The 26087-nt window shown below is 34.4% G+C and overlaps 1 protein-coding gene across 3 annotated transcripts in view; it reads right to left on the bottom strand.

The window, feature by feature from the left end:
- NDUFS4 (NADH:ubiquinone oxidoreductase subunit S4) overlaps nt 1-26087 on the bottom strand; it is a 121140-nt gene that overhangs the window by 23596 nt on the left and 71457 nt on the right. The window contains exons 3-4 of one of the 3 annotated variants that reach the window (NM_001279722.1): nt 13745-13917; nt 1099-1172 (exon numbers count right to left, since the gene is read on the bottom strand). In NM_001279722.1, the coding sequence (NP_001266651.1) occupies nt 1099-1172; nt 13745-13917 (247 nt within the window). Of the gene's footprint in view, nt 1-1098; nt 1173-12452; nt 12649-13744; nt 13918-26087 lie in introns of those variants that run through there. The other 2 variants (XM_055366825.1, XM_019012891.2) reach the window with 2 other exon arrangements.

Raw genomic sequence — 26087 nt, forward strand, 5'->3', positions numbered from 1 at the left:
CAGATGTTAGACAACACTAATTTCTTATTTTTATATACTGCCTTACAGTAACAATGCACTTAAAGAGACAAATTCAATTTGAGAAACTAGAATAACAGGATACATTAGGCACAAATGTTTAGTAGTGCATTTGAATCTAAGGAAGACAAACAGCAGAAATACTGGCTGGAGGGAGGTGAAGGTCAGAACTAGTAGTTATCAAGTAGTATCTATTACGTATCAGCTATCACCGACTTCATGAGGTATCAAGTAGAACATCTATTATGTATCAGCTATCACCCACTTCATGAGGTAGGTACCCTTATTTCAACTGAGAAACATTAAGTCCATTATGAAATTAATCCAAAATCATACAGCTTCAAAGTGGCATAACCAAGATTAGAATCCATATTAGTCTGACTGCAAAACTTCCTTTCACTATACTATGTTGGCTTAACAGCAGAAAATAAGGAAAAAGGAAGACATTTTGCATTTTTGTTGATAGCAAGATCAACATAACCCAATGATGTTAGGTGGCTGCCCCAAAAGCAAATATACTCTTAGGCCACATTAATATTATTATACAGTTGAGATTAGGCTTGGTATTAGGCCCACTATATCTAGAAAAGTAGCAAATGTGGGCATTTAGACTGAAGGGAAATTTTACAGACAATAAGACAATATTTTCAAATAATTGAGTTATTAAATAGATTAATAGACTAGATTTTGGCATTATGTTTGGCTGAAAGAACTTAACGGTAAACAGAGGTGTCAAAACTAGAATAGGCTGCCATATATGTTCAATTGAAGTTTAACGAAATGTTAGTAATTTCACAGAGGAATTCATACACAAGGTAGGCGTTAAGTAGTTTCATTCCCTGTCGGTACTTCAAATTAGAGCAGTCTGTCTCTTACATGTTGTATGAGCATTCCAATTTAGGTTTTTTTTTTTTTTTTTTGGAGGTGGGTGTTCTGATGTAGTTAAAGTCTGAAACCACTGGATTAGATACAATGAAACCACTGGATTCCAACTCAAATTCTGTATACTTAATTGGTTTTAATTAAGGTTAAGAACATAAAATCATTATCTTGACTTTGTCAAAAACAGACCAAACATACCATTTTTTTCTGCAAAGGAAACTGCATCTTCTTTAGTACTGAAGGTTAGAACCATGTTGGATAAGGGATCAGCCCTGTAAGAAACAATTTTTTTTCCAAGATTTAACATTAAGCTTTAGCTGAGAAACAAAATCAATATTTAAAATAAACAGCTACTATAAAATCAAATAAGTACATTATTGATGGAATATTTTATTTGTAATAATCTCTTTAAAACTGTTAGTTGGAATACTTTTTTCTGTGTTGAATTTGGGAGATTTTCTAATATGTATTGTCAAATAATAAAATTCATAATTGCAAAGGCATTGTTAGTCTTTAATAATTTTATTCCACTCTAAAAAAACAATTTGGGATGAATTTTAAAACCCAAGAGGATTCTTAAATGGAAATTAAAATTTACTATCAAGATTACTGATGTGTAAAATTGCTAGTCCTATCATTACTCAAGAAAATGCAACAATACACATTCTTTTTTTAAATTAACTTCTTCTGAGTCTCCTTTTTGAAGATCGCTCACTCTTGACAAACCTTCCATCATTAACAATATTCTTTTAAAGCATAAAAAAATAAAGCTCTAAGATCTGACATCCAATTGAATTCTTCAATGTAGGACAGTGTTAATGTTTACAAATCTACATAGGCTCTTTAGGAAATCCAACTTCAAGAAATGTCACTTTTATTCTTTTTTTTTTTTTTTTTTTTTTTTTGAGATGGACTCTCACTCTGTCACCCAGGCTGGAGTACAGTGGCGTGATCTGGGCTCACTGCAACCTCTGCCTCCCAGGTTCAAGCAATTCTCATGCCTCAGCCTCCCAAGTAGCTGGAATTAGAGGTATGCACCACCATACCTGGCTAATTTGTGTATTTTTAGTAGAGACGGGGTTTCACTATGTTGGCCAGGCTGGTCTCGAACTCCTGACCTCAAGTGATCTACCTGCCTCAGCCTCCCAAAGTGCTGGTATTACAGGTTTGAGCCACTGTGCCCACCCCACTTTTATTCTTATAACAAGGTGGAACACTGTTTGCTACAAATGTTTATTGTGAATCTCTCAGAGGTGAATATAGCATTCTATGAAACGTTGCTTAGAAATGTGGAAGTAAAAAATATAGAAAGGAGGATTCAAAAGGTAATTTGGATGGGGAAAGATATGAGATATAGAAAGAAGAGAATAAATGGGGAGTACCTCTCACTGACGGGAAGACCCACTAATTACTGCTGCCAATGTTCTGGTCACAGACCATGGTTGCTACTCTGAGATTCCTATAATTATATATATTCTTATCATAACCCACCCCTACCCTTTGTAAGCAAAAGAGCTTCATATGGCTGGCTATATTAGTACTAATAACATCATAATTTTATATTGGTTCCTCCTTTTCAAAGCGCACACGATTTCCCAGTTGATAGTTAAAGTATATATACTGAGAACAGAAGTATCAACATAAATATGATGCAGTAATCTGATAAGTGTTGACAGGCACATTGGCTTAGTTGAGAATAAGAAACAAGACAGAAGCCAGGAGACCAGAACTCTGTTTCCTGCAAAGATGGTATAGCCTTTATTATTATCCTCACTTTATTTATGAATACATACATATAGAAATCAAATAGTAACAACTTATATCCAATATATCCAATAGTAACAACATTCATCCACTGGAAGAAGCCACTATTCTTCCAGCCATTCAGTTTCTACCCTTCTCATTCTCCTTCATTTCCTGTATTTTGTAGTTCTTTTCTAGGTATGCTGTCGCCACCAGTTTAAGCTCTTTTTCATTATTCCCATAACCCCATCCTAACTAATCTTTCTGCCTCCTTGACTCCAATCCACCCTTCACCAAGATGTCTTCCTAAAGTTCAAATCCCAAACTCACTCTCTGCCCAGTTCAAAAATTTCAAACAGTTTTCACTGTCTATCACATTAACTTCAGTCTTCTACCTTGGCATTTAAGCACTTCTATAATATGGACAGAACTACTCTCTAGCCTTCTTTTTAATTACTCCCCTGAGAAGTAACCAACTAGTCAAATCAGGTTGCTAATTGTTTTTATAAATGCAGGGTGTACTTTCCCATCAGTTCAATTTGTTCCTTCCTCTTGAAATGCTCTCCTACTCTCTGCACATAAAAGTCCATCCAAATAATCCCTCATGCTTCACTTTGAATACCAACCTATTCCATGAAGTCTTTCATATCCTACCCTCCTCCAATTGTATACAATCTCTCTTTCAACCTCCACTAAATATAATTTGTTCTTTTATTTTTAGACTTTATTTGCTCATTTCTCAATTACTGAAGTTCCAATTTGGGTAATGGCAGCATATTATATCAGATTTATCTGCCTAACTATAAACTCTGGACAAAACAGAAAAATAATTTTCAGAGACCAGAGAGTGACTAATAGAAAAAAAAAATAAACTTCTAGAGAATTCAATCTTTAAAAAAAAGGAACTAATCTAAAGTTGGATTTAGATCCAACTTTATACGGTGTTTCCCATAAGGTATTCTCTAGTCTAGACAAGCTAGGAGCATCGAGAACTCAAGCAGAAAGCCGTAATCTCAGTGCAAGGAGCCTGGAGATGGAGTCCAGGATTGCCAGAGCAGCTGGAAAAGAGTATCCACAGAGCAGGGAGCTTTTGAACTGTACATGATTTAGCAAGGTTTCAAAATGAAGCTGGGAAGGCTGAAAGAATTGAGCAAAGATTTCAGCAGCTGCCTGTTACAGGGGAGACTGAGTCTGAAGGGAGAATGTGGGTAAACACCTTGTGCTTTCCATCAAAACTTCAGAAAGGCCATGCCTTTTTATTTTTTAACACTAGGTTCCAAGACTAAGCCTAAAACTGAAACAGATCCACTCCAATAATGCATAATCCTCCACAAGTTCAAAGTGGATCTATCAGTAATTTAACTGTCTGTTGGAACAAAACTTATCAAGATGCTACTGTCATTAACTTGAGAAACATAAGGGATCAGATAATTAATAGATTATTGTTATCTCTTAATATAAATTGTTTGAATATTAACTAGTGACTAATATTTCAGGGACTAATTAGCATATTAGAAAGCCACATATCCACTAAAAGATATATACGAGATTCTTCATTTTAGTACTGTATTATACATAATAACCCAAACAGAAATTTACACAAATAACCATCAATAAATAGCGTGGAATGGATGAATCTCACAAAGTTAAGCAAAAAAGCCAGTCACAAAAGAGCACATAAAGGATGATTCTCTTTAAGTAAAAAAAAAAAAAAAAAAAAAAAAATAGGCAAAACTAATCTATGTTGTTAGAAGTCAGAATGGTGGTTACCTCTGGAAGGCTGAAATCTGAAAAAAGCATGGGATGAAATGGGAACTTCTGAGGTACTGGAAATGCTGTTTCTCCATCTGGGTACTACTCACATGCATGTGTGTTCCGGTTGTAAAAATTCATGAAGCTGTATGCTTCTGATCTGTATACTTTTCTTAATGTATATTTCAATAAAGTTTAAAAAGCAATATTAAGCCTGGCAAAATAATACGTTGTTCATATTTCCAAGGTTGATTTTAGATATTTTTCCTCCAATATCATTTTCATATACTTTACTAGACACTAATGAACATCAGTAAACCAATAAAATATCAAAAATTGTTTCATAATTATAATGTCCAACATTGGTTGGCAGATTGCTTTTTGTTCTACACCATAAAACAGACTTTGTGAAGATACTTACCATTTGTGAATTTCAATGATCATTTTCTGCTTATGAACAAAGCCTATTTAATATTATTCAAAACAGATCTAAGTATCAATACAATGTAAAAATTAGCATTATAACTGACTCTTGATTTACCTAAGAGAACTATTCATGCATAAAAGGTATTGGTGAAACATTTTGGCACTGAGAATTTTAATTAGATGCCCTCTGAATGGCACAGAACGGCAAGTGAATGAGTTTCTTCTCGGGAAGCTTAGCTTATTTGTTTATTTTTTAGTTTAAGTATCAATAGCAGTTATAAGTGGCTCTAAATGCTGTTAGTTTGATTAGCACCATTCAGAAATATCAGGTGGTCATCTTTCTGCAAATAGGAGACATACATAATGAAGACCATAGAGAAAAAATATGTAATATTAAAACCAATATTTTAATAAACACTTTTGTTATTTTAAAATATTTCTGAGGTAAGAAATGCCAAATAGCTGGGCAAAAAAAAATTATATTCTGCTATAGAAGTTATGTGTGCACACTCCCTCCACCCTGCATCAGGCCAATTCCACTGATTGGGTGAATGCAAAAATGTTAAATACGTATTAACAAATACATATTACTTAAAAATAGTAAATACATATCCAATTATAAAACATATAATTGGATCAGAAAATAGGTAACTGAAATTCACTACAGAAAATGCCCTTCAATAGATGTTACAAAAACATTAATACTTAATACCCATTCCTGATTTTTTTAAATTATTGGTAGATCAAGATTAGAAAAGAACTTTGTCCATTTTATTGTATCAGAAACATTTCTGCTAAAGAAAAAAAAGGGAATAAGGATGTTGAATATCATGAATGATACTCAACTTTGCAAATTCTAGCCAATGCAACAAGGCAAGAAAGAGAAATTGGCTATAAGGAGAAAACAAACTGCCACTATTGTTAGATTATATAACTAGAAAATCAAAGCGAATCCCTTGAAAAACCATGAGAACTAAAGAGGCAGTACATAATGTGGCTTATATGCAAAATCAACTTTAAATATTAGCAATACTCAACTAGAAAATGTAATGAAGAAACTTCATCTGAAATAGTGATAAAACTAAAATATCTAGGCATAATTTTAATAAGAAATGTGAAAAACTTATACTAAGAAAATCATGACATTTCACCAAAGGACATATAAACTTAAATATATGCATATACATACACTGAAAAAAGTCTGGAAGGATATATACCAAATTGTTGTGGGGGCTTCTATGGAGGGAGGGCGGGTATACTGGTGAGAGGGTAGTAAGCAGGGGAGGAAGAGGAGTAACTGGTAACATTCCTCGCTTATATGTTATGTATGGAAACATGTATCTATAGTTTAAATCTACAATGCAAGCACAGTCATTTACTTGTTCAAAAGTCAGTAATGAGATGAAAAGTAGACAGAATTCTTATTTAAATTTAATTAAAAAAACTGAACCACCTGATTAAAGCAAATTTTAGAAGTGCTTTGGCAATGTGTTAGAACAGTGTAAAGGTGAAAGATGATACAGGCAATGCTTCTGTTTGCTACTTACTCATAATCAAAAGAACTATCTGCCAACCTAAGTTGTCCACTTTGATGACTTAAGGCTTGAGGATCAAGTGATGAGAGAATTCGCAACATCTACGTTTGTGCACATCTCTGCTTAAACTATTTGACCTTCTATGTCCACAATGACATGGAACAAATCCTTGTTTCCAGAAGCTGAATGACAGATTCATAATTTTCTAACAAAAAAAAACATTTTTAAAATTGAACACAGAAGTCCCATTTTCAGAACGTGATTAACACAAAAAGTACTGAGTCCAATGATCACTGAGTTTCAATGACCAATGTACATTAATACAGCTAAGGAAAAATAAATCATTTTTAGGTTTAATCAAAATTAAAGTCCTGCTTACAGAAATAAATGAAAAGTAAGCATTTACTAACCTAAAAGATAAAAGATTGTAAAAAAAAAAAAAAGAGATTAATAACCAATAGTTATCTTTGGCAACTTGCTACAATATTAAACAAGGATAAGTCATGCTGTCTCCCTGCAACAGGATCAAGGAGATTTAAAAAGTAAAAACACTTGGGTCAAACCCAAAGGATAATTTTGCACCTTGAGATATTTTTCATATTTACACAAAGATAAATCTTTTACCTTTGAGTTCTAACATTTAAAGACTCAGGTAATTAAAAGAGCATAAGAAAAGCTCCACTTTGGATGAGAAAAGAAATGTAAATATAGTACTTTAAAATATGAATTTAGAAATCTAAAAACAAAGATCAAACACATTTATCTTAAAATCCTACATGTGAACCAAAGTGGCCTTTCAAAAAATACTGTAGATAAGCAGATAACAATGAAATGTATTCACTATATTTTTAAAAAATAAAACCATGTTTACAGTCATGAAGCCCATTTTCACAATGAGGATCCTTCCCCTCAATCCCCACTGAGGAAAACATATGGGAAAACATTTAAGATTTCAAATTTCTGTCACAAAATTACTGTGAAATTACTGTAAAATTAAAAAATTACTGTAACTTTGTAAAATTACCTTTTCCATTAGCACTGCCTCTGCTGCTCAATGAAATATGTCCTTTCCTGTGTATTTAACAGCAAGATAGTAAAAAAAGAAAAAAAAACCCTTCCAAAGGTATATAAAAATAATCTCTGCAGATGTTACATTTGTCATATTTCTTATACTGCACACTTCCAACCCTCTGTAATACTCTTACATCAGCAGGGTTAGATGTCTGATAAACCCTCCAAGCCATTCCATCAATATGATAGACCTAGACAGTATCTATCAGAAGAAATGAATAAAGTTGGCCGGGCATGGCGGCTCACGCCTGTAATCCCAGCACTTTGGGAGGCCTAGGCAGGCAGATCACGAGGTCAAGAGATCGAGACCATCCTGGCTAACATGGTGAAACCCCGTCTCTACTAAAAATACAAAAAAATTAGCCGGGCATGGTGCAGGTGCCTGTAGTCCCAGGTACTTGGGAGGCTGAGGCAGAAGAATGGCATGAACCCAGGAGGCGGAGCTTGCAGTGAGCCGAGATCGCCCACTGCACTCCAGCCTGGGCGACAGAGTGAGACTCCATCTCAAAAAAAAAAAAAAAAAAAAAAAAAAAAGAATAAAGTTAAGCCCAAGATCTCCTAAATTAGGAAACCTTGTGGCTTTGGAAACAAATATATTCTAGGTATAGGATGGATAGTCATTTCTCTTTTAGCACATCCTAAAATCATTCTTTGACCCACAGCAAAAAACACATTAAAATATTAACATTCTCTTTGCTCCATTAAATACAGTAATTCTCCTGATTAAAAAAAATACAAGTCTATATGGACTTATCTAGCCAGGTTCTAAATATTTTATATTTTTAATATTCTACATATTAGTATTTTATATATAATTGTAAAATAAAATATGAGCAGGCTGAGAACCCAAACTATGGTCAACTCATTAATTTATCTGGGACATAGGTTTATTTCTTAGTTAAGTGATAAAATTTAATTAGATGATCATGAAAAACCTTCAGCTTACAATTCTAACAATTTTATAAAAAGCTTTAAAATATTTCACAAAGAGAAGTCAGAATTCAATATGTCCAAGCAGTAAAATTACATACTATTTTTGTGTCATTAAAATGCTAAAAAAAAGAGTAGCAATTCTCTGTTCTAATCAAATCAAATAAGTAAATATTTTAAATAATAGTTTTTTTCTTATATTTTTTCATGCTACTGGTTGTTAACACCAGAACAAAAAGAATTAATGAATGTTTTTTAAAATTATTCAAGATTCAAAACAATGTCTCAGATAAACCAACTGCAGACAAGGTCTATTGCTTCAAAAAACTTTTTACTTCGGCAAGATTACGTTTTGAAAAAGAACTTTACCTCCCAAACATATAGTATATCTCATTTTCAATCAATATGTAATAAAAAACAGCATTTCCATATTTTTGCACAATAGGTTACAGTTTTGTCTTAAAGCATCAGAGTATTAAATCACTACATATTTCAACATTTAATATGCTATTTCCAGACTAAGCAATACTATAATAATGATTGTGTGAACCTTTGTGCAAGCACAGCAAAGTAAAACTGTATTTATTTAAACAATCCACTAATGCGCTTCCAGGACACACTATCCCCAAAATACGGCAGCTTGGCATTTGAGAAAACAGCAGAAGCAGGAAGGTCTCTCTGACACTCTCCCCTGAAGTAGGACATAACAGAATTATCTGACCTTCTGAAGTCAGTCCTAAGACCCTCATTCCAGAACTGTCTACCCTATAACAGAAGGAATGGAATGTCCTTATTTCTGAAGACAGAGACACAGACAAGAATCTGAACAAACAGGTCTGGCTAAGTTCTTCCTAGTTTATAATCATTAGATCATAAACTTTGTCCAACCATCTTTCTGTATGACTGTCCACTCTTCATCAAAACTAAGCATAAAAATACACAGATTTCCCTGTTTCTTTGGGTCTTCATTTCTGAACTCTCCTGTATCACATAAAACTTACACAAAATGAAATTGTATGCTAGTCTCTTGTTAAACTATCTTTTGTTATAGATGTCTCAGCCACAAACCTTGCAATAGATGTGAGGAAGATATTACTTTTTCTCCTCTATACCACTCAAATGTATATTCTTATATAAAGTATTTTACTCATCAACAATTTAGAGTATACAAGGCACAAGTACTCAAATAATCATTTATTACTGAATGTTGCTGGGAATGTATTACTACAGTGAGTCTGGGGAATAGATGAACATGTAAAAATCTCATGTGATTGAAAAACAGTAGGCCGGGCGCGGTGGCTCATGCCTGTAATCCCAGCACTTTGGGAGGCCAAGGCGGGTGGATCACGAGGTCAGGAGATCCAGACCATCCTGGCTAACACGGTGAAACCCCGTCTCTACTAAAAATACTAAAAATTAGCCGGGCGTGGTGGCGGGCGCCTGTAGTCCCAGCTACTCGGGAGGCTGAGGCAGGAGAATGGCGTGAACCCAGGAGGCGGAGCTTGCAGTGAGCCGAGATCGCGCCACTGCACTCCAGCCTGGGCGACAGAGCCAGACTCCGTCTCAAAAAAAAAAAAAAAAAAAGAAAAACAGTAATCATTAACATTTCAATCACTGGATCGGGACAAATTTTTTCCTTATAAATTCCTTCAGCTTCTAGAAGCACGTGGTTTACAAAATGACTCTATATATTATATGAAACATAAAATAAAAAGGATAACACAACACCTACTCTTCAAAAGAAAACATACAAATGGCCAATGAACATGAAAAATGCTCAACAGCACTAATCATCACAGAAATGCAAATCAAAACTACCATGAAATACCATTTCATACCAGTCAGAATGGCTATTGTTGGCAAGGATGCAGAGAAAAGGAAATGCTTATACCCTAATGGTGGGAATGTAAAGCAATTCAACCCCTATGGAATACAGTATGGAGATTTCTCAAAGAACTAAAAACAGAACTACCATTTGACCTAGCAGTCTCACTACTTGGTATCTACTCAAAGAAAAATAACTCATTTTATCAAAAAGAAACCATTCACAATAGCAAAGTCAAGGAATCAACCTAAGTGTCCATCAACAATGGATTGGATAAAGAAATGTGGTACATAAACATCATGGAATACTACGCAGCAATAAAAAAGAATCAAATCATGTCCTCTGTGGCAACAAGGATGAAGCTGGAGGCCATCATCCTAAGTGAATTAATGCAGAAACAGAAAATCAAAGACTGCATGTTCTCATTTGTGAAAGCTGAATGATGGGTACACATGGACATAAAGATGGAAACAATAAACACTGGGAACTCCAATAGAGGGGAAAGGGAGAAGGGGGCAAGAGTTGAAAAACTGCCTGCTGGGCACTGTGTTTACTTAATTTGGGTGATGAGTTCACTAGTAGCCCAAACCCCAGCATGACCCAATATATTCATGTAACAAACCTGCACATGTACACCCTGGATCTAAAATTTAAAAAAGAACAATATTCAATTATGTATGAAGGGCCTTAGACTAAAGGGCAAAATTTCCATGAACAGGGGGATACTCTAAATCACTTTATTATGAAAGCAAACACAAGATAGAAAGAAAATATAGATTCCTATTGTTTCTGATATAAGGAAAAGTAATTGCCAGAGAGCATCCCCTCACCTTTGCCATAATCAATTGTCTAGAACAAGTCACAGATGTAGCCATACCTTATGGAAGAGGATGATTAGAGTTGTAACAAAAAAGCAGATATCCTGGGGCATCTTAGAATTCTACCTACCACAACCACCCTTGTACAAAAATGTGATCTAACATCTCACATTGGTGGGGATATTGTGTTTTTGTAAGGAAAAAAAAAATGGTCTCAAAGTATTCTCCTTGATACTGGGGCTTTTAATCCTCAGCATCTTCCACTTTTGGGGGGCCAGAAAATTTTTTCTTGGTTGCAAAGGAGGGCAGTCCTGTGTCTCATAGTATTGCCATTATTAACTAGATGTCATCAGAAGCCACCACTTATTACAACCAGGAATGTCTCCACACACTGGCAAATGTTTTAAGGATACAAAAGCACCCTCAGTTGAGAACCACTGATTTTGTCTGTATATGACCATTCTTACAGATGCAGGCACCACCAGGAATCTCTTGAAACAGTAAGGTGCATTGGGAAATCTGACCTGGTATTTATTTTTTGAAGTTAGAGTTAATGGGAGACTTCTGTTTTCTTGACAAGTACTGAGAATATACAACCCATTAGAGCAAGATTACTTAGGAAAATTATCTTACATATGAAAAAGTTTGGAAGCCAAATGTTCCTCCATCTGTTGTTTTCCAGAAACTGGGTAGATTCAGTTTTACGTTTGGTAGTTCCCCTTTCTAACAATTTCCAGGCCAGGTCTTGTACTACTTCTACAGGAGACATGACAATTATGGGCTTTGAGGGACATGAGCCGATTCCATCCCTTCCTTATAACCATGACATGGCGGCTCATCTCACATATACAGATTCACTCCAAAGACTAAGTTGGGTAAGTATCTATTTCTCAGCTTTATTACCAGTGAGTGCTCAAGACTCTACCTAGGTGGTTTGATAAAGCAGAATATTCTTAGCAAACTGTTTCATTTTGGTTCTCTTAATTTTATAACACACTGAATTATAACTAATCTTATAACAAATTTGTAGATCTGTGGAAGAACATTTGTATTTTTGTGATGTTCTAATTGAATTTGTATTGTTTGACTTTTTTCTCATTTTAATAAATTAACTAAACTGCAACATAAGAAAAAAACTAAAAAATTGTGCCTATATATCATTTGCCTAATAAAATATAATTCTATTTAAACTGCAACATGACAGATGTTTTCTAAAAAAAGTCTCCCAAGTAATCAACAGGAAATGATGTTGAATATTATACTTTTCTAAAACAAGACAGTCTACATTTTCTAATTTAAGTTTATAACTACCTTCAACTGGAGACCGGACATAATGTTCTAGGAGTTTCAATACGAATGACAATTTTCTAGCTTATCTGCCTAATGTTTTCTCTAATGACAGCTTTTTAAATTTAACTAGAATCAGCCCTCCTATTTAACATTTGGGCCCTATTCCATTATGGAGAATTAGGTCACTGACTTCATTAGTACCACAAGAATTGATTCCAATACACTGTTAGAAAGCAATTTAATGGCCAGGCATGGTGGCTCACACCTGTAATCTGAGTACTTTCCGAGGCTGAGGTGGGTGGATCGCTTGAAGCCAGGAGTTCGAGACCAGCCCAGGCAACAAAGCGAGACTCCATTTCTACAAAAAGATAAAAAAAAAATTGGCCAGGTGCTGTGGCATGCACCTATATTCCCAGCTACTTGGGGGATTAAGGTGGGAGGACCGCTTGATCATCCCGGAGTTCAGGGCTGCAGTGAGCTAGGATCACATCACTGCACTCCAGCCTGGGCAAGGGGGCAAGACCCCATCTCTAAAGAAAATAATAAATAAAAATTAAAAGTAATTTATTATTATTTATTATTAATCACAATATCTCAGGAACTTATAAGTTTCCCTCAAGTTAGCTAATTTCTAAATTGACCTAGTTCCTACCCCCCTTACAAAGAAAAAAGATATATATATAATATATATTACAAAGAAGTTTATTGTAATTTTAAAACAAGTTAAAGTGTCACTATATTATAAACACCATTCTTACAGTATCTTGGATAAAACAGTATTCCCCCTTACCTGAGGGGGGACAAGTTCCAAAACCCCTAGTGGATGCTTAAAACCACGAATAGTATCAAATCCTATATTTTCCTAAACACATAGACCTATGATTAACTTATAAATTAGGCATAGTAAGAAATTAACAATAAGTTGTAATAAAACTGAACAATTATAACACTTACATACTGTAAGAAAAGTTACATTAAGTTATATTAAGTGTAAGTTACATTAAGTGTAGTTATATTAAGTTATATTAAGTGTAAGTGTAGTTATATTAAGTGTAAGTTACATTAAGTTATATTAAGTGTAGTCTCTCTCCGTCTCGAAATATCTTATTGTACTGTCCATCGGGTAACTGAAACCGTAGAAAGCAAAACTGCAGATAAGGGGGGACTGCTGTATACATAGCTTTGAGTTCCATAACAGTGCTCTGAAATTCAGTCATTTTTATCTAATAAGTAGTACTCTGAAAAAGACTATGTCATAGTTTATTGTGTGAAGCCACACTTATCTGAATATCTAAATATATAATGTGTATCTTTGAGCACAGTGGTACCTAACAGCGTCAAAAAGTACTGTCATAAGCATATTGTACATAAAAGAGTTTGAAAATCATATTTAGAAGAAAGATCTACATAGAAAAAGATAGCTGACAATATTCACATTAAAATAAAGTACTCACGTTGATGCCCAACCCATCAAAGGATTTTCCCATCGCTCCCTGGTATCAAACTCCATCTTCCATTTCTTTGTGTTGTTTACTCCAGACTGCATGTTATTGCGAGCAGGAACAAAGATCCTAACTTTTCTAGTTTTTATATGCTCTTCTGGAACGCCAGTTAAAGTAGTGATATCCTGCAGAAAAACAAGCAAAAAAAAAAAAAAAAAACACGTTTCAAACAGCCTACATACTCACTAATGTACTTTTGTTGTTTCCTATATTCATGCAACTCTATTCAGATTTGTTCATAAATTGAGATAAACTTTCTGGCTTATTTCACTACCATTCTGATACTTTACAACATAAATTACTATTTAGATACCTGTAAATGGTTTATTTAGGGGGATGTAGTAGGAGACAGTGGAAAAGGATCGTAAAAAACATTTACGCCCTTTTGTCCAACAAAGCATTGGTATTTTCTGAAGAGACTGTTTGCTCGCAGAAGAGCCTGTAGTCAACAATGCTCTTACTTTGTGAGCAAGTGCGAACTAGTCAGAGGAGAAAAAATACAAAGGAAATATGAAAAGGGATATAAAAAGTAAATCCTTATTTGCATGTTTATTTAAATCTTAAATAGAAGACAATCTGTTACTTATAATTTCTGTGTCAAATTGCTTACCCACAAGGCATTACCTTGAGAGGGAAACCTGAACCTTTTTGTAAAGTTGTAAATTTAACAACTTTAATTAGCATTGTGATGTATCTCCCTTTGGTGAAACCTACTAAAGAGAGAATGATACAATCAAACATATTCTGCAAAAGTAATCCCAAAAAGTGGCATAATTTTTGCCAAAATGTGAGATGAAAACAATGGTAACTTTAACTCGATTTTTCTATAATTTTATCCAGTAACAAATGCTCATTTTGAAAATGCACAGAATTTTGATGCCCCAGAGTAGATACATTTATCAAAACACAGTGGCAGTCGGGACACAAATTAGTAAAGTAATTCAGAGTTTAAAACTTATTTATGCCTAGTGTTCCATTATTGGAACACTAAGCATGTGGGAGTTATTTATATCCTACTGCTCAAGGCCATTGCCAAGGTCTGATTGCAAAAATTCTAAAAATTGCAACCTCAGACATAAATGGGTTAAATCTCCATTTAGTAATGGTAAAATACTTTATCTGATCAAAGTAAATCACATTGGGGTCAACCATATGCTTATTAATGAAGCATTTTAAAATCATGGTTCACTTACTAATGTAAATTTTGGATAACTTGGTAAAAACAAGAGTTAATATAAAAATGATTATACCAAATTTGTGAAAACTAGAAAACATCTGTGAATTTTTATGTCATTATAATACACACCCTAATGAAGACTAATGTTTATTTGTAGTTTCAATCTATCAATGCTATGAACCAAATAACTGGCAAGAATACTTAGCTGGTAAGTATTCTTAGCTAGTACGTACTAGTGGGAAAAACACGAAACACATTTCTGACTTGACTATTATCTCTATCCACAAGATTAAAAACCAATTCTTTAAAGTTATTTTAGTTGGCAACCAATCTCTATTTAACACAATACCTTTCCACCTGCATCAATAATTAGGTGTGGCTACTTTGTCACAGCTTGTTTACAGAAACTATCAAAATTATCCATATAAATATTTACACAAATATGCACTTCTAATACGTGCCTACATTTACTTATTTTTAAAGTTTCCCTACATCTAGTTTAAAGTAAAAATGAGTGAAGCTGGCACATAATTTTTAAAGGTGTGAAATACTTTATTTGGTAATTTCTAATATTCAGGTTCAACTTCGAAAAAAGTTTAAGTATTATTATATTTAATGACTTCCTGAAGCATATATTCTCTATTTAAGAGCTTAAAGTGGCTCAACTCCTGGGAAGTCCTCAATGTTTAATTCCTCCTTTGAATTCACTGTAATACTTGCAATCTGCCATAGTAGTTTATTATTTAATATTATATATCTTTAGATTAATCTGTCTCGTTTCCTCAGCTACAGCTTAAGCTGGGTATAAACAAACACTATAAGCATGTTATAGAATTATGGGGTGGGGCATCTTTTCCAAATTCCAAAGCATCCCCTCTGTTCTGAGCTGAGCTCATAAAAGCTGGAGCTGTAAGTTATGTCTATTTTTAAAACTATATGAAAGGAAACACATTAAACTCTTAACACTGGTTACCTCAGGAAGATTAGAGGAAACACTTTTACTTTACCTACTTCTACACTGTGATGCATATATGCCAAAGTGATTAAAAAACTTAAGATTTTAAACTTTTTCAAGTTTTGAAAAAAATTGAAATAGTATTTCTTGATTTATACTATAAAACAGTATTTGAGCTACAAAGTAGAAAGGACAGTATATAGAAAACCTTTTTTAAAAAGTGTCTACACAATGTTGCTAAGCTATTTATATTTTGAACTCATAACTACCAATCTTCCATGTCTTCTCGAATTATGGCAATTATTTATTGGTATCTTCCCCTAATTTAAAGTTGGCATTTGAACAAGTGGGTTTCTGATTTTGGGAACCCAAGTTGTCATGACACAGAATCAGTTTTTGCATGCAGAAGACATGTAAGGTACTACAGCCCAATTGAGCTGCTGCCAAAGACAGAATAAAGAGGCTTGGCATCTCTCATATACTTGACACCTAAAGGGCACAGAGGCTCTAAAATTCCTAGTCCCTGTAGGCACACTCCCAGTCTAGACAACCTGATTTCTCACACTTTAAAAATGCATCACGACACCCTATTGTTATCATTTCATCCACACAGCTTCGGCTAGTGACAGAAGAACCTGTTCTTTAAGCGCATTTCAATGGGCTAAAGCTCCCACTCCAAGATTCCATTAAAACAATGTAACACTTGAAAAGAACTGAGGCGCTATGCTGAACTCTACTTGTGTCTTCAACGCTTTGTGTGGTTCCCTCTAAATTCACACGGAGCTACCTGAGATCTAACTTTCACAAAAAAATTTAAAATCTGCAAACTATTTAAATTATATTGAACTAATTGTATTCTTTATGGATTTCTACTTTTGTATGGCAATATGGATCACCTGTGAGTTTTTGAAACCTATTTAGAAAAGCCAGAAATGCTTTGGAGAAAGATGTCACTATTGCCTTTTACAAATTTCTTATTTTACTGGTAAAATAGAGATAAATAATTTATAAATAATAATTCAAAAAACTAAATCACATAGGTATGAAAAGCCTTCAAGCTGGCACCTGAAGAACCTCAAGACTCACCAGTTAATAATTATCTGTAAATTCTAATAAAACAAGCTACTCTATAAGTAATATACACAGATTTACTGAATTTTAAAACTTAATTGTTGAATAGTTGGGTCAAGTATGAAACCTATGTTTCCATTGTTAATGTCATTATCCTAATAAAAGTTTCAGAAATACAACCTTATGTGCAATATGCTATTGTAATAAATGATAACTAATAAGTCAACGATAATTCACAGATTAAGGGCATTCAAGTCAAAATTTGCTATTGGAAAGATGCATGTCATAATTCCAAAGTTCATTCTTTCAACACCATATCTTCAACAATTTTAAATTTTGGAGGAGATGATAGCTGACCTGCCATTTCACAAGTCTACATAAATGAAGAGAAAATTTAAAAAATCACTATGAATGTACCAGTATATGTATATGAACTTTATTCTTTCAAATACCAATTTCCATGATAAAATACTAGTTTTCCATATTAAAACTGTATGATTCGGTTATCAACTGTCTCCATTTATCTTCTGTGATTTCAACTTTTTTTTTCTTTAACAAAGGAAGCAGGGAACAAGCAATGGGAAGTTGGTGTCAAAATGCAGAAAAACCTCCCAGCAAGCTTCTTGCAACCACCCAGGATTTAGAGTCTTGCTGGCCGCTCTCTTTTCAATACCAGAATTTCACACATTTCAATGACTATTATGACTTCAAAGAATCAAATTTTCATCATTGTCCGTCATCTGCCGGTTGATTTGTATAAAGGAGTTCTTCTGCATGCACTCCAAACAAAAGCCTCCTTACTTTTGTGGCTATATATCAAGTTTAAAAGTTTTGTTTGTGACAGTTGTGTCTTTGGTAAATTAGGGCAACACTGAAGGAGTGCAGCTGCTCCACAGGAACCTCCTTTTTGGCACCATTTCACTTAAATAAAAACTGAATAATTAGCTTCTGCCTTTATTAAACCACAAAAATGCCACTGGCCTTAGTAATTACTTCCGGTTGCCCCACCCACTTAACCTTAACAGTTTACACTTGTCATAAAGAGAAATAAATGTAAGGCTTTTGCACTTTGGGATGCATTTTTGCTAGATCTCTCAGTACGCCCAGAAAAGCCAAAACTTTTATCATGCTTTTCCTAGTAAGTTCACTAAATTGCATGTTAGTATGGATCAATGCTGAAAAGTTTTAGTAGAGCACATATTGAAACATTAAAAATACTGTTTATAGAAACTTGTTCTACCACAGACTATTAGTTATTTACAGCTAAAACTAATCTAAATTTGATGACTGAGTTTATATTCTATTTCAACCATAAAAGATGTTCAAAGAAAAGCAAGTCTTAGACCTGTAATAAAAACTTTCTTTCAAGTAACCCACAGATACTTAAAGCAAGAAACTCATTAAAGGTTTCATAAATAAGGACATTTTACAAAATAAATTTTACAGTTTAAAAAATATAAAGAGTTGGCAGATAGCATTATCATATCTATTTACTTACTGTGGAAGAACTTAAACACTTCTAAAAACTTAGGGGCCATATAGATTCAGATACAATAAAAAACATAAAAATAAATTTTAGTTGTGCCATTAGAACCAACTTTTGTTTGTTTGTTAAAGTAACAAATTGATGTTGGAGTCCAACCAGGCAATGAATCAAGTGTTGGAATGTGACATCTGTTATATTTTGCATACTGGGCAAAACTATCATTGAGCCAAAAGTGTAGTTTGAATGAACTGCTGTGGATAATATGATAGAAATAGTTCATGCAAATGATGCTACTAATCATACAAGGAGTACAAAACTAATAATTAGAGACATGTTTTTCAATCTCACAAACTATTTTTACCACTCCTAGATCCTTCTGAGCAGGAAAGCCTTGGCTAAAAGCAAAGGGCTGAGTCAAAACTGGGTTGGAATCCCAGTTCTCAACTTTGGGCAAATTAATAGACTCCTTTTTCATCATGTATAAAATCAGTTTGCTATACTAAAATGAGTACTAAATAACATATGTGAACATATGCTTACCTTCGGCAACAAAAAGAATGTTTCTCATTTATTCAACGTATTTTTTAGCACTTACTACATATTAGACACTGAACATAATGAGCAACAATGAAAACATGATCTCTGTCCTCAAGAAAATAACAACACATTTTTTTAAAGGACATTCTCTGTCCAACCACACCAGCTCTCAGGGAAGTTTGTAATAAAGGTCCCGGTCTTTAAGGGGATTCTGTCATCTCAACCTTAGCTGGTCAGTCATATGGTTAATGTCACAGATTAATGTGTGTGTGATTACAGGCATGCCATATTCCATGGGAAACTGGAGATCCATAACCACTATAGCAACAAAGTCTTTTCTTTCTTTTTGCCTATCTTTGGAAAGGGCTGTCTCCTCCAAATTTCATGTTGAAATTTGATCCCCAATGTTGGAAGTGGGGCCTAACGGGAGGTGTTTGGGTCATTGGAGCAGATCCCTCACAAATGGTCTGGTGCTGTCCTTGTGGTAATGGGTGAGTTCTTGCTCTATTAGTTTCTGCAAGAGTTCCTCCAAGAGCTGGTTGTTTAAAAGAGCCTGACACATTCTCTCTCTCTTGCCTCCTCTATCACCATGTAATCTCTGCACAAGCTGGTTCACCTTCACTTTCTGCCATGAGTAGAATCAGCCTGAAGGCCTCATCAGAAGCATATGATGGCACCATGCTTCTTGCACAGCCTACAGAACCATAAACCAAATATACTTCTTTTCTTTATAAATTATCCAGTCTCAGGTATTCCTTTACAGCAACACAAATGAACCAAGATACTGCCCACACTGGCTCCTTCCTCTTCCTTCTGGACCTTTTTCTTCCATTTTCTTCTGCTCCCCTTTCCCCCTTTTGATATTCCATAAAGTAACTTTGAATCTTGATATGTTCCCCTTCAAGTTCCTACTTTGCCATCCTTCTGTCTACCCCTGCCAGAATCCTTCACTTTCCACTTCAGCCCCTCAGTAATTTGAACTTTAAGTACCCCTACTCTCAAGGGATTCAAGGTCTCCCAAAAGCAACCACGTAATGCTGAGAAGAGGAAAAAAAAAAACTATCTGAAAACAGAAATGTATGTTTTGTTCACTTAGATGGACTCTGGGGAAAGACAACTGCCTCAGTCACTCACTCACCTAAAAATTTCGTCCACAGCCTCCATAAGAAAAATATTTGATAATAGGCAAATATGTCATAAAACTCCTCCCTGGAAAAAACTTACATTCTTTTTCTGTGCCTTTGAGATGTAAATTTCCTACCTGTCTTCTCTTGAACTCAATAGTTATCTTTTAGAAATACAAACTTCAGGGAGATAACTGTTATCAAAAGAAAAAAAGAGAGAGGAAGAAACAAGTTTAAACAAAGTTTAACTTTTTAGTTTCTTTGCTTCTGTGATATTTTTTATAATTGCCTGATTTTTCAACAAGAAAAATAAAATGATGCTTAGCTTTGTTTAATGTCTCAAGAAGTTGTCATGAGCAGTTTAATTGTTGAGAACAAGTTAAATAAATATAACTGGAGTAAAAATTTGTAAGTGAACTCTTCAATAATAACATTTTATACAAGATGTCAACTTAAAAAGAGGTTCCAAAATCTTTTTGGTAACTTGCAACCTTAAAGTTATACTTAAGTAAGATTAAGTAACAGATATTCATTAAATGTCTAGGTCATTTCTTAGTAAAATAAAATGCTGAAACATTAATTGCTGAACATAAATTTGAATTTATATACTTTTGGAATATTGCTTTTATACACTATAGAGTAGCTAAACATATTTGGTCTGTTAATAAAAATGAGAAATTGTACTATAAGGAAGCATGTTTCTAGAAATCATAATAGTATTAATCTACAGAATATTATTACATGACAATTCACAACTCCTAACTATTAAAATTCTAATATTATATATATAGTTTAAGCTACAAGAAATTAAGAAGGGTGAAGAGAAACAACTTTTATACAAAAAAATGCAATAAAGGATGTATTTTTTGGTAAGAGAAGTTCTAAAGCATGAGGATATATTTTCCATTATGGGAAAAAAGAGAGTAAATTAATTCTGTGCTAAAGTAAAATGACTGGTTTGCCAGAATAAGAGAAAAAAGCAGGAAGAAAAAGCAGTTGGATATTTGTTTCAAGACTAAAAAAGGCTTATGGAAAAGGAATCTTGGGGGAAAAAAATCTTATGTGGTCAAAGATGCTGAGACTGAATGAATTCATTTACATAGTTTTATTAACATTAGCTATAGCTATAGTATTAATAGTACACTGATGCAAAACTAGAAATTTGGTCTTCTCTGTTAAAATGACAAAGTTTTCCTGGAGTACTGGTTTAAGAAAGTGAAGGTTTTCCTTTATCTGTTAAGTAACTGGCCAAATAAACAAAGATTTTGTGTTTTATCAAGATAATTCTTTTTAACTTTTATTTTAGATTCAGGGATACAAGTGTAAGTTTGTTATATAGGTAAACTCATATCATGGGAGTCTGGTGGACAATTATTTCATCACCCAGGTACTAAGCATAGTACCTGATAGTTACTTTTTCTAATCCTCTACCTTCTCCCACCCTCCTACCTCAAGTAGGCCCCAGTGTCTGTTGTTCCCCTCTGTGTCCATTTGTTCTCATTATTTAGCTCCACATATTTGTAACTATGTAGTTTTCTGTGTTTGCCTTTAAAATCTTTTGTCACTTTGGTAATGTTTCACAGTGCCCTATGGGCCTATTTAATCAAATGCTTTAAACCTTTTGACATTTTTTACTTCTTAGAGTAAAATTCTAAACTATGTCTTTTAAACCTCTGATTTTGGAACTTTCCAGAGGGTCCCTGGAAAGTCTCAAAGGATTTGTCTCTCAACCTGCTGGAGATATTAATTAGGCTCATTTGATATGTTAAATTATATGGGAAGAACTGTCAAATAATAAGTGATGTTCAGACTTCTCAAAATTATTATCTATGAGTATATTATTAATGAGTGTTCCATAAATTGACATTTCAAAAATTCTGATATGTTCTGGTGTAATGCTATCAGTCATAATTCTGGCTAGTATGTTAACATTTTGTACACCAAAAAACTGCCGAACTTCCTTGCCAACTGCATCATTATAATAATGAACACTCATCAGAGTTTTAACCACGGCCATTTTAAATCTTCTGTCATTCATAAGACAGTTACTATATATTTTGATTCTTCTCTCAAAGTGTTTGCAGTGAGCAATAGTCTAAATTGCCTCATCTTTAAGGGGATTAATGAAAAAGACTGACAAGTACTCTGTAACACAGATTTCTGGTAACTTTCAGATTATACCATTGGACTGCATAAGAATTTCCAGAACTCGAATGAAGAAACTAATGGGTTCGTGAAACTGCTCATCAAAATCAAGCAGAACAAGAATTACATGAGAGTGAATGAACTAATGAGGATAATTTTTTGTTGTTGTTTGAAACACTGTGGGTCTTTAATGTTTTGTTTTCCAGATTTAAGGAAATTCTTTTTTGTTTTCTTTTAAGCTATCTATACAGCTTACAGCAATTTGGCAAAGTATACTTTTATAAACAAAAATGGAAAAAATTCTCCCCCTGCATAATCCTTCTAGAATCCAGGAACTATTAGCAAGTATTCTTATTTTTATACAATATAGTTACTTGCACAAGTTCAGGAAGAATCTGTTCTTGTAACAGGAAATTGTGTGTTTACTGCTTATATTACCAAGGCTTTGACTAGAATGTCTTATTTTCAAATACAACCAAATAACTTTAAGAAACTAAGTTTGACTTTATGGAGCCAATAAAAGCCCCTTAGGGGTAAAAAACTGGCCTGGTAACTTGAATACATGGTTGTATGGTTGCCTTACAGCTAGGTGAGTAAGGAATGCTACTTCTTGGAAGGCCCAGGAACCTCAGGATACTTGGGGACCTCAAACAGGAATTCACCTAATCTCTACGAATGCAAAGTCTTATGAAGAGTCCTTGGCTTGGCCTTCTAGTCTCAAGAGGCTTTTACAAATCCAATCTGAGACTCCTTATGAAAAGTTCCAGCAAAGCAGACTTAAAAAGAGCCTATGCTGCACATAATGTAAATAATCAGGTTAAGTGTATTAGTCTGTTCTCACATTGCTGTAAAGTAATACCTGAAACTGGGTATTTTATAAAGAAAAGAGGTTTAACTGGCTCACAGTTTGGCAGGCTGTACAAGAAGCATGGCTGGGGAGGCCTCAGAGAGCTTTTACTTTTTACTGCAAAGCCAGAGCAGGCATCTTCACGTGGCTGGAGCAGAAGGAAGAGAGAAGGGGGCAGATGCGACATACTTTTAAAAAAACCAGATCTCATGATAACTCATTTACTATTACAAGAACAGCACAGACAGGATGGTGCTAACCTATTCGAGAAGGACCACCATGATGATCCAATTATCTCCCAACAGGCTCCACCTCCAATGTTGGGGATTACATCTCCACGTCAGATTTGGTAAGAACACAGATCCGAACCATATCACTAAGTTTAATAAGATTAAACTTGTTTTGCAAACAAATTAGTTTGATTATCTTTGATAAAAATGAGAATGACTGTAGAAAGAAAAATCACGTTTTAGAAGAAAACTATAGTGCACCTATTATTAGATCCCAGCACATTGTTTTTGAAGTTTTGTTATTTACCTACAAACTGAAATGAATCCTGAATTCTTCCGGTTTCTTCTAATATCTAGCTACAGCTCTCCAAACTAATATTTCCAATTTTCTCCCAAGTTTCTTTGACTTGGAATTACTGAAATTAAAACTTCCCTTTTCCTGAAGTCTTACAAACTGTGGCTGGATAAATTGATAGAAACTTCAGAGAAATCACAACAATTCATGTGTAGACAACCTTTGTGACATTCAGACTGCAAACCAGGAAAACCTATCAGACTGCCACACTGCCTGTAAAACTGGTTTTTTAAAAAATCTGTTAGCTGGATACAGTGGCATGCATCTGTAATACCAGCTCCTAGGAGGCTGAAGTGGGAGGACTGCTTGAAACCAGGAGTTTGAGACGAGTCAGGGCCACACAGTGAGACCTCATCTCTTTAAAAAATAAATAATAAGTAAAACATTTGTTATATTTTTTTTCTTGTTAATCTGTCTTTTGTTATAGCAGTGTCAGCCATAAACTTTGCAATGGGTATTCAAAAGATTTTCTCCCTAATAGTAGTATATGATTTGACATATGACATAACCAAATCAAGTCTACTAAGAAACTATTTTATGATGAAATGCAATTTTAGAAAAATGATATAAAATACAATTTTTCCCCCAAATAAGAAAAATCTATTAGAACACCTTTTTGCATTTTTATAAGGAAAACTTAAAAATCTTTGTTTTCTAAGTTCAAACTTTGGAACAACTGAAATCGTTGAAAAATATGCTTAACGAAGAAATGAAGGATCAATGCCTCGATGAAAACCAGTATGTTTAACAGAAGCATTTTGAAAATTATTAAACTAATACATTTTTTAATACTTAGAATTACAAAAGTATAACATTTAATAATTTCAACTTTTTGGCAGCTTAATGGATTTGCTTTTTAACCCAATACTTCAGGATTCTTTTTTATTTTTACTTATTTATTTATTTTGAGAAAGGATCTCACTCCATCACCCAGGTTAGGGTGCAGTGGCATGATCATGGCTTACTGCAACCTTGAGTTTCTGGGCTCAGGTGATCATACCACCTCAGCCTCCTGAGTAGCTAAGACTACAGGCACATGCCTCCCTGCCTGGCTAATTTTTTGCATTTTTTTTTTTTGTAGAGACGGGGTTTCACCATGTTGCCTAGGCTGGTCTCGAACTCCAGCAATCCACCCGCCTCAGCCTGCTGAGTAGCTGGGATTACAGGCATGAGCCACCATGTCTGGACGGATTTTTTGGTTGGTTGGTTATTTATTTATTTATTTATTTATTTATTTATTTATTTATTTAACAGAGTTTTTGCTCTGTTGCCCAGTCTGGAGTGCAATGGTGTGATCTCAGCTCACTGCAACCACCGCCTCCTGGCTTCAAGCAATTCTCCACCTCAGCCTTCCAAGTAGCTGGGATTACAGGTGCCTGCCACCTCGCCTGGCTAATTTTTATATTTGTAGTAGAGATGGGGTTTCACCATGTTGGCCAGGCTGGTCTTGAACGCTTGACCTCAAGGTGATTTACCTGCCTCGGCCTCCCAAAGTGCTAGGATTACAAGTGTGAGCCACCACACCCAGCCGGATTTTTCAGATTTTTAAATCATCAAGTCATGTACCTATCTTAGGATACCTGGCAGCTTTTCAGAAGCTATAATAAGAGGTGAAAAAAAAAAAAAAGTCTGGCCCTAAGGTACCTGGAACTTATATAACATTACCTTTTGAAAAGAACCAGTCTAAACCAGATAAGGTGGCATATGCCTGTAATCCCAGCTACTTGGAAGGCTGAGGCAAATGAACTGTTTGAGCACAGGAAATTTGAGACCAGCCTGGGCAATAAAGCAAGACCCATAGGGAAGGAAAAAGGGAAGAGGGAGAGGAAGGAGGGGGAAGGGAAGGAAAAGAAAGGGAAGCAAAGAAAGAACAGAACAGAACCAATCTATTATTTCTTAATTAAATAGTACTCTTCATCTCCTGGTAATAAATTAAAAAGGCTAAAGAACACATAGCATACATTAAGAGTTATGAAAACAAAAGGTATGGCAGTAAAGAACTAAAGATGAAATAATCTTAAGTAAACAAATATCAGGACAAAGGGCCAGAACATAAAATTTCCTAAAATCAAGCAATGGTTTAAGCAATAAAGGAACTTAATTACATCTGAAAAGGACACTGGAAATAAGAGAAAATAATGGATTGAAAACTGAATGCTTCTGATTTAATAATGAAATATTCATGAGGCAATGATGTGCAAGTCAAACTAGATTGCAAGAAGGCATATTAAAAAAGTGTAAGGGGATTCCTTGTCAATTTAGCACAAGAATAAAAAACTATGCAACAGAAGTTTCCTTTCTGTTGTTAAGAACTGGTCCTAGCTCAGTTGCCTGAACATACTAGTAAAACCAGGGAAACACTTAAGTA

Source organism: Gorilla gorilla, chromosome 19 (genome assembly GCF_029281585.2).
Source record: "Gorilla gorilla gorilla isolate KB3781 chromosome 19, NHGRI_mGorGor1-v2.1_pri, whole genome shotgun sequence".
NCBI classification, from domain to species: domain Eukaryota; kingdom Metazoa; phylum Chordata; class Mammalia; order Primates; family Hominidae; genus Gorilla; species Gorilla gorilla.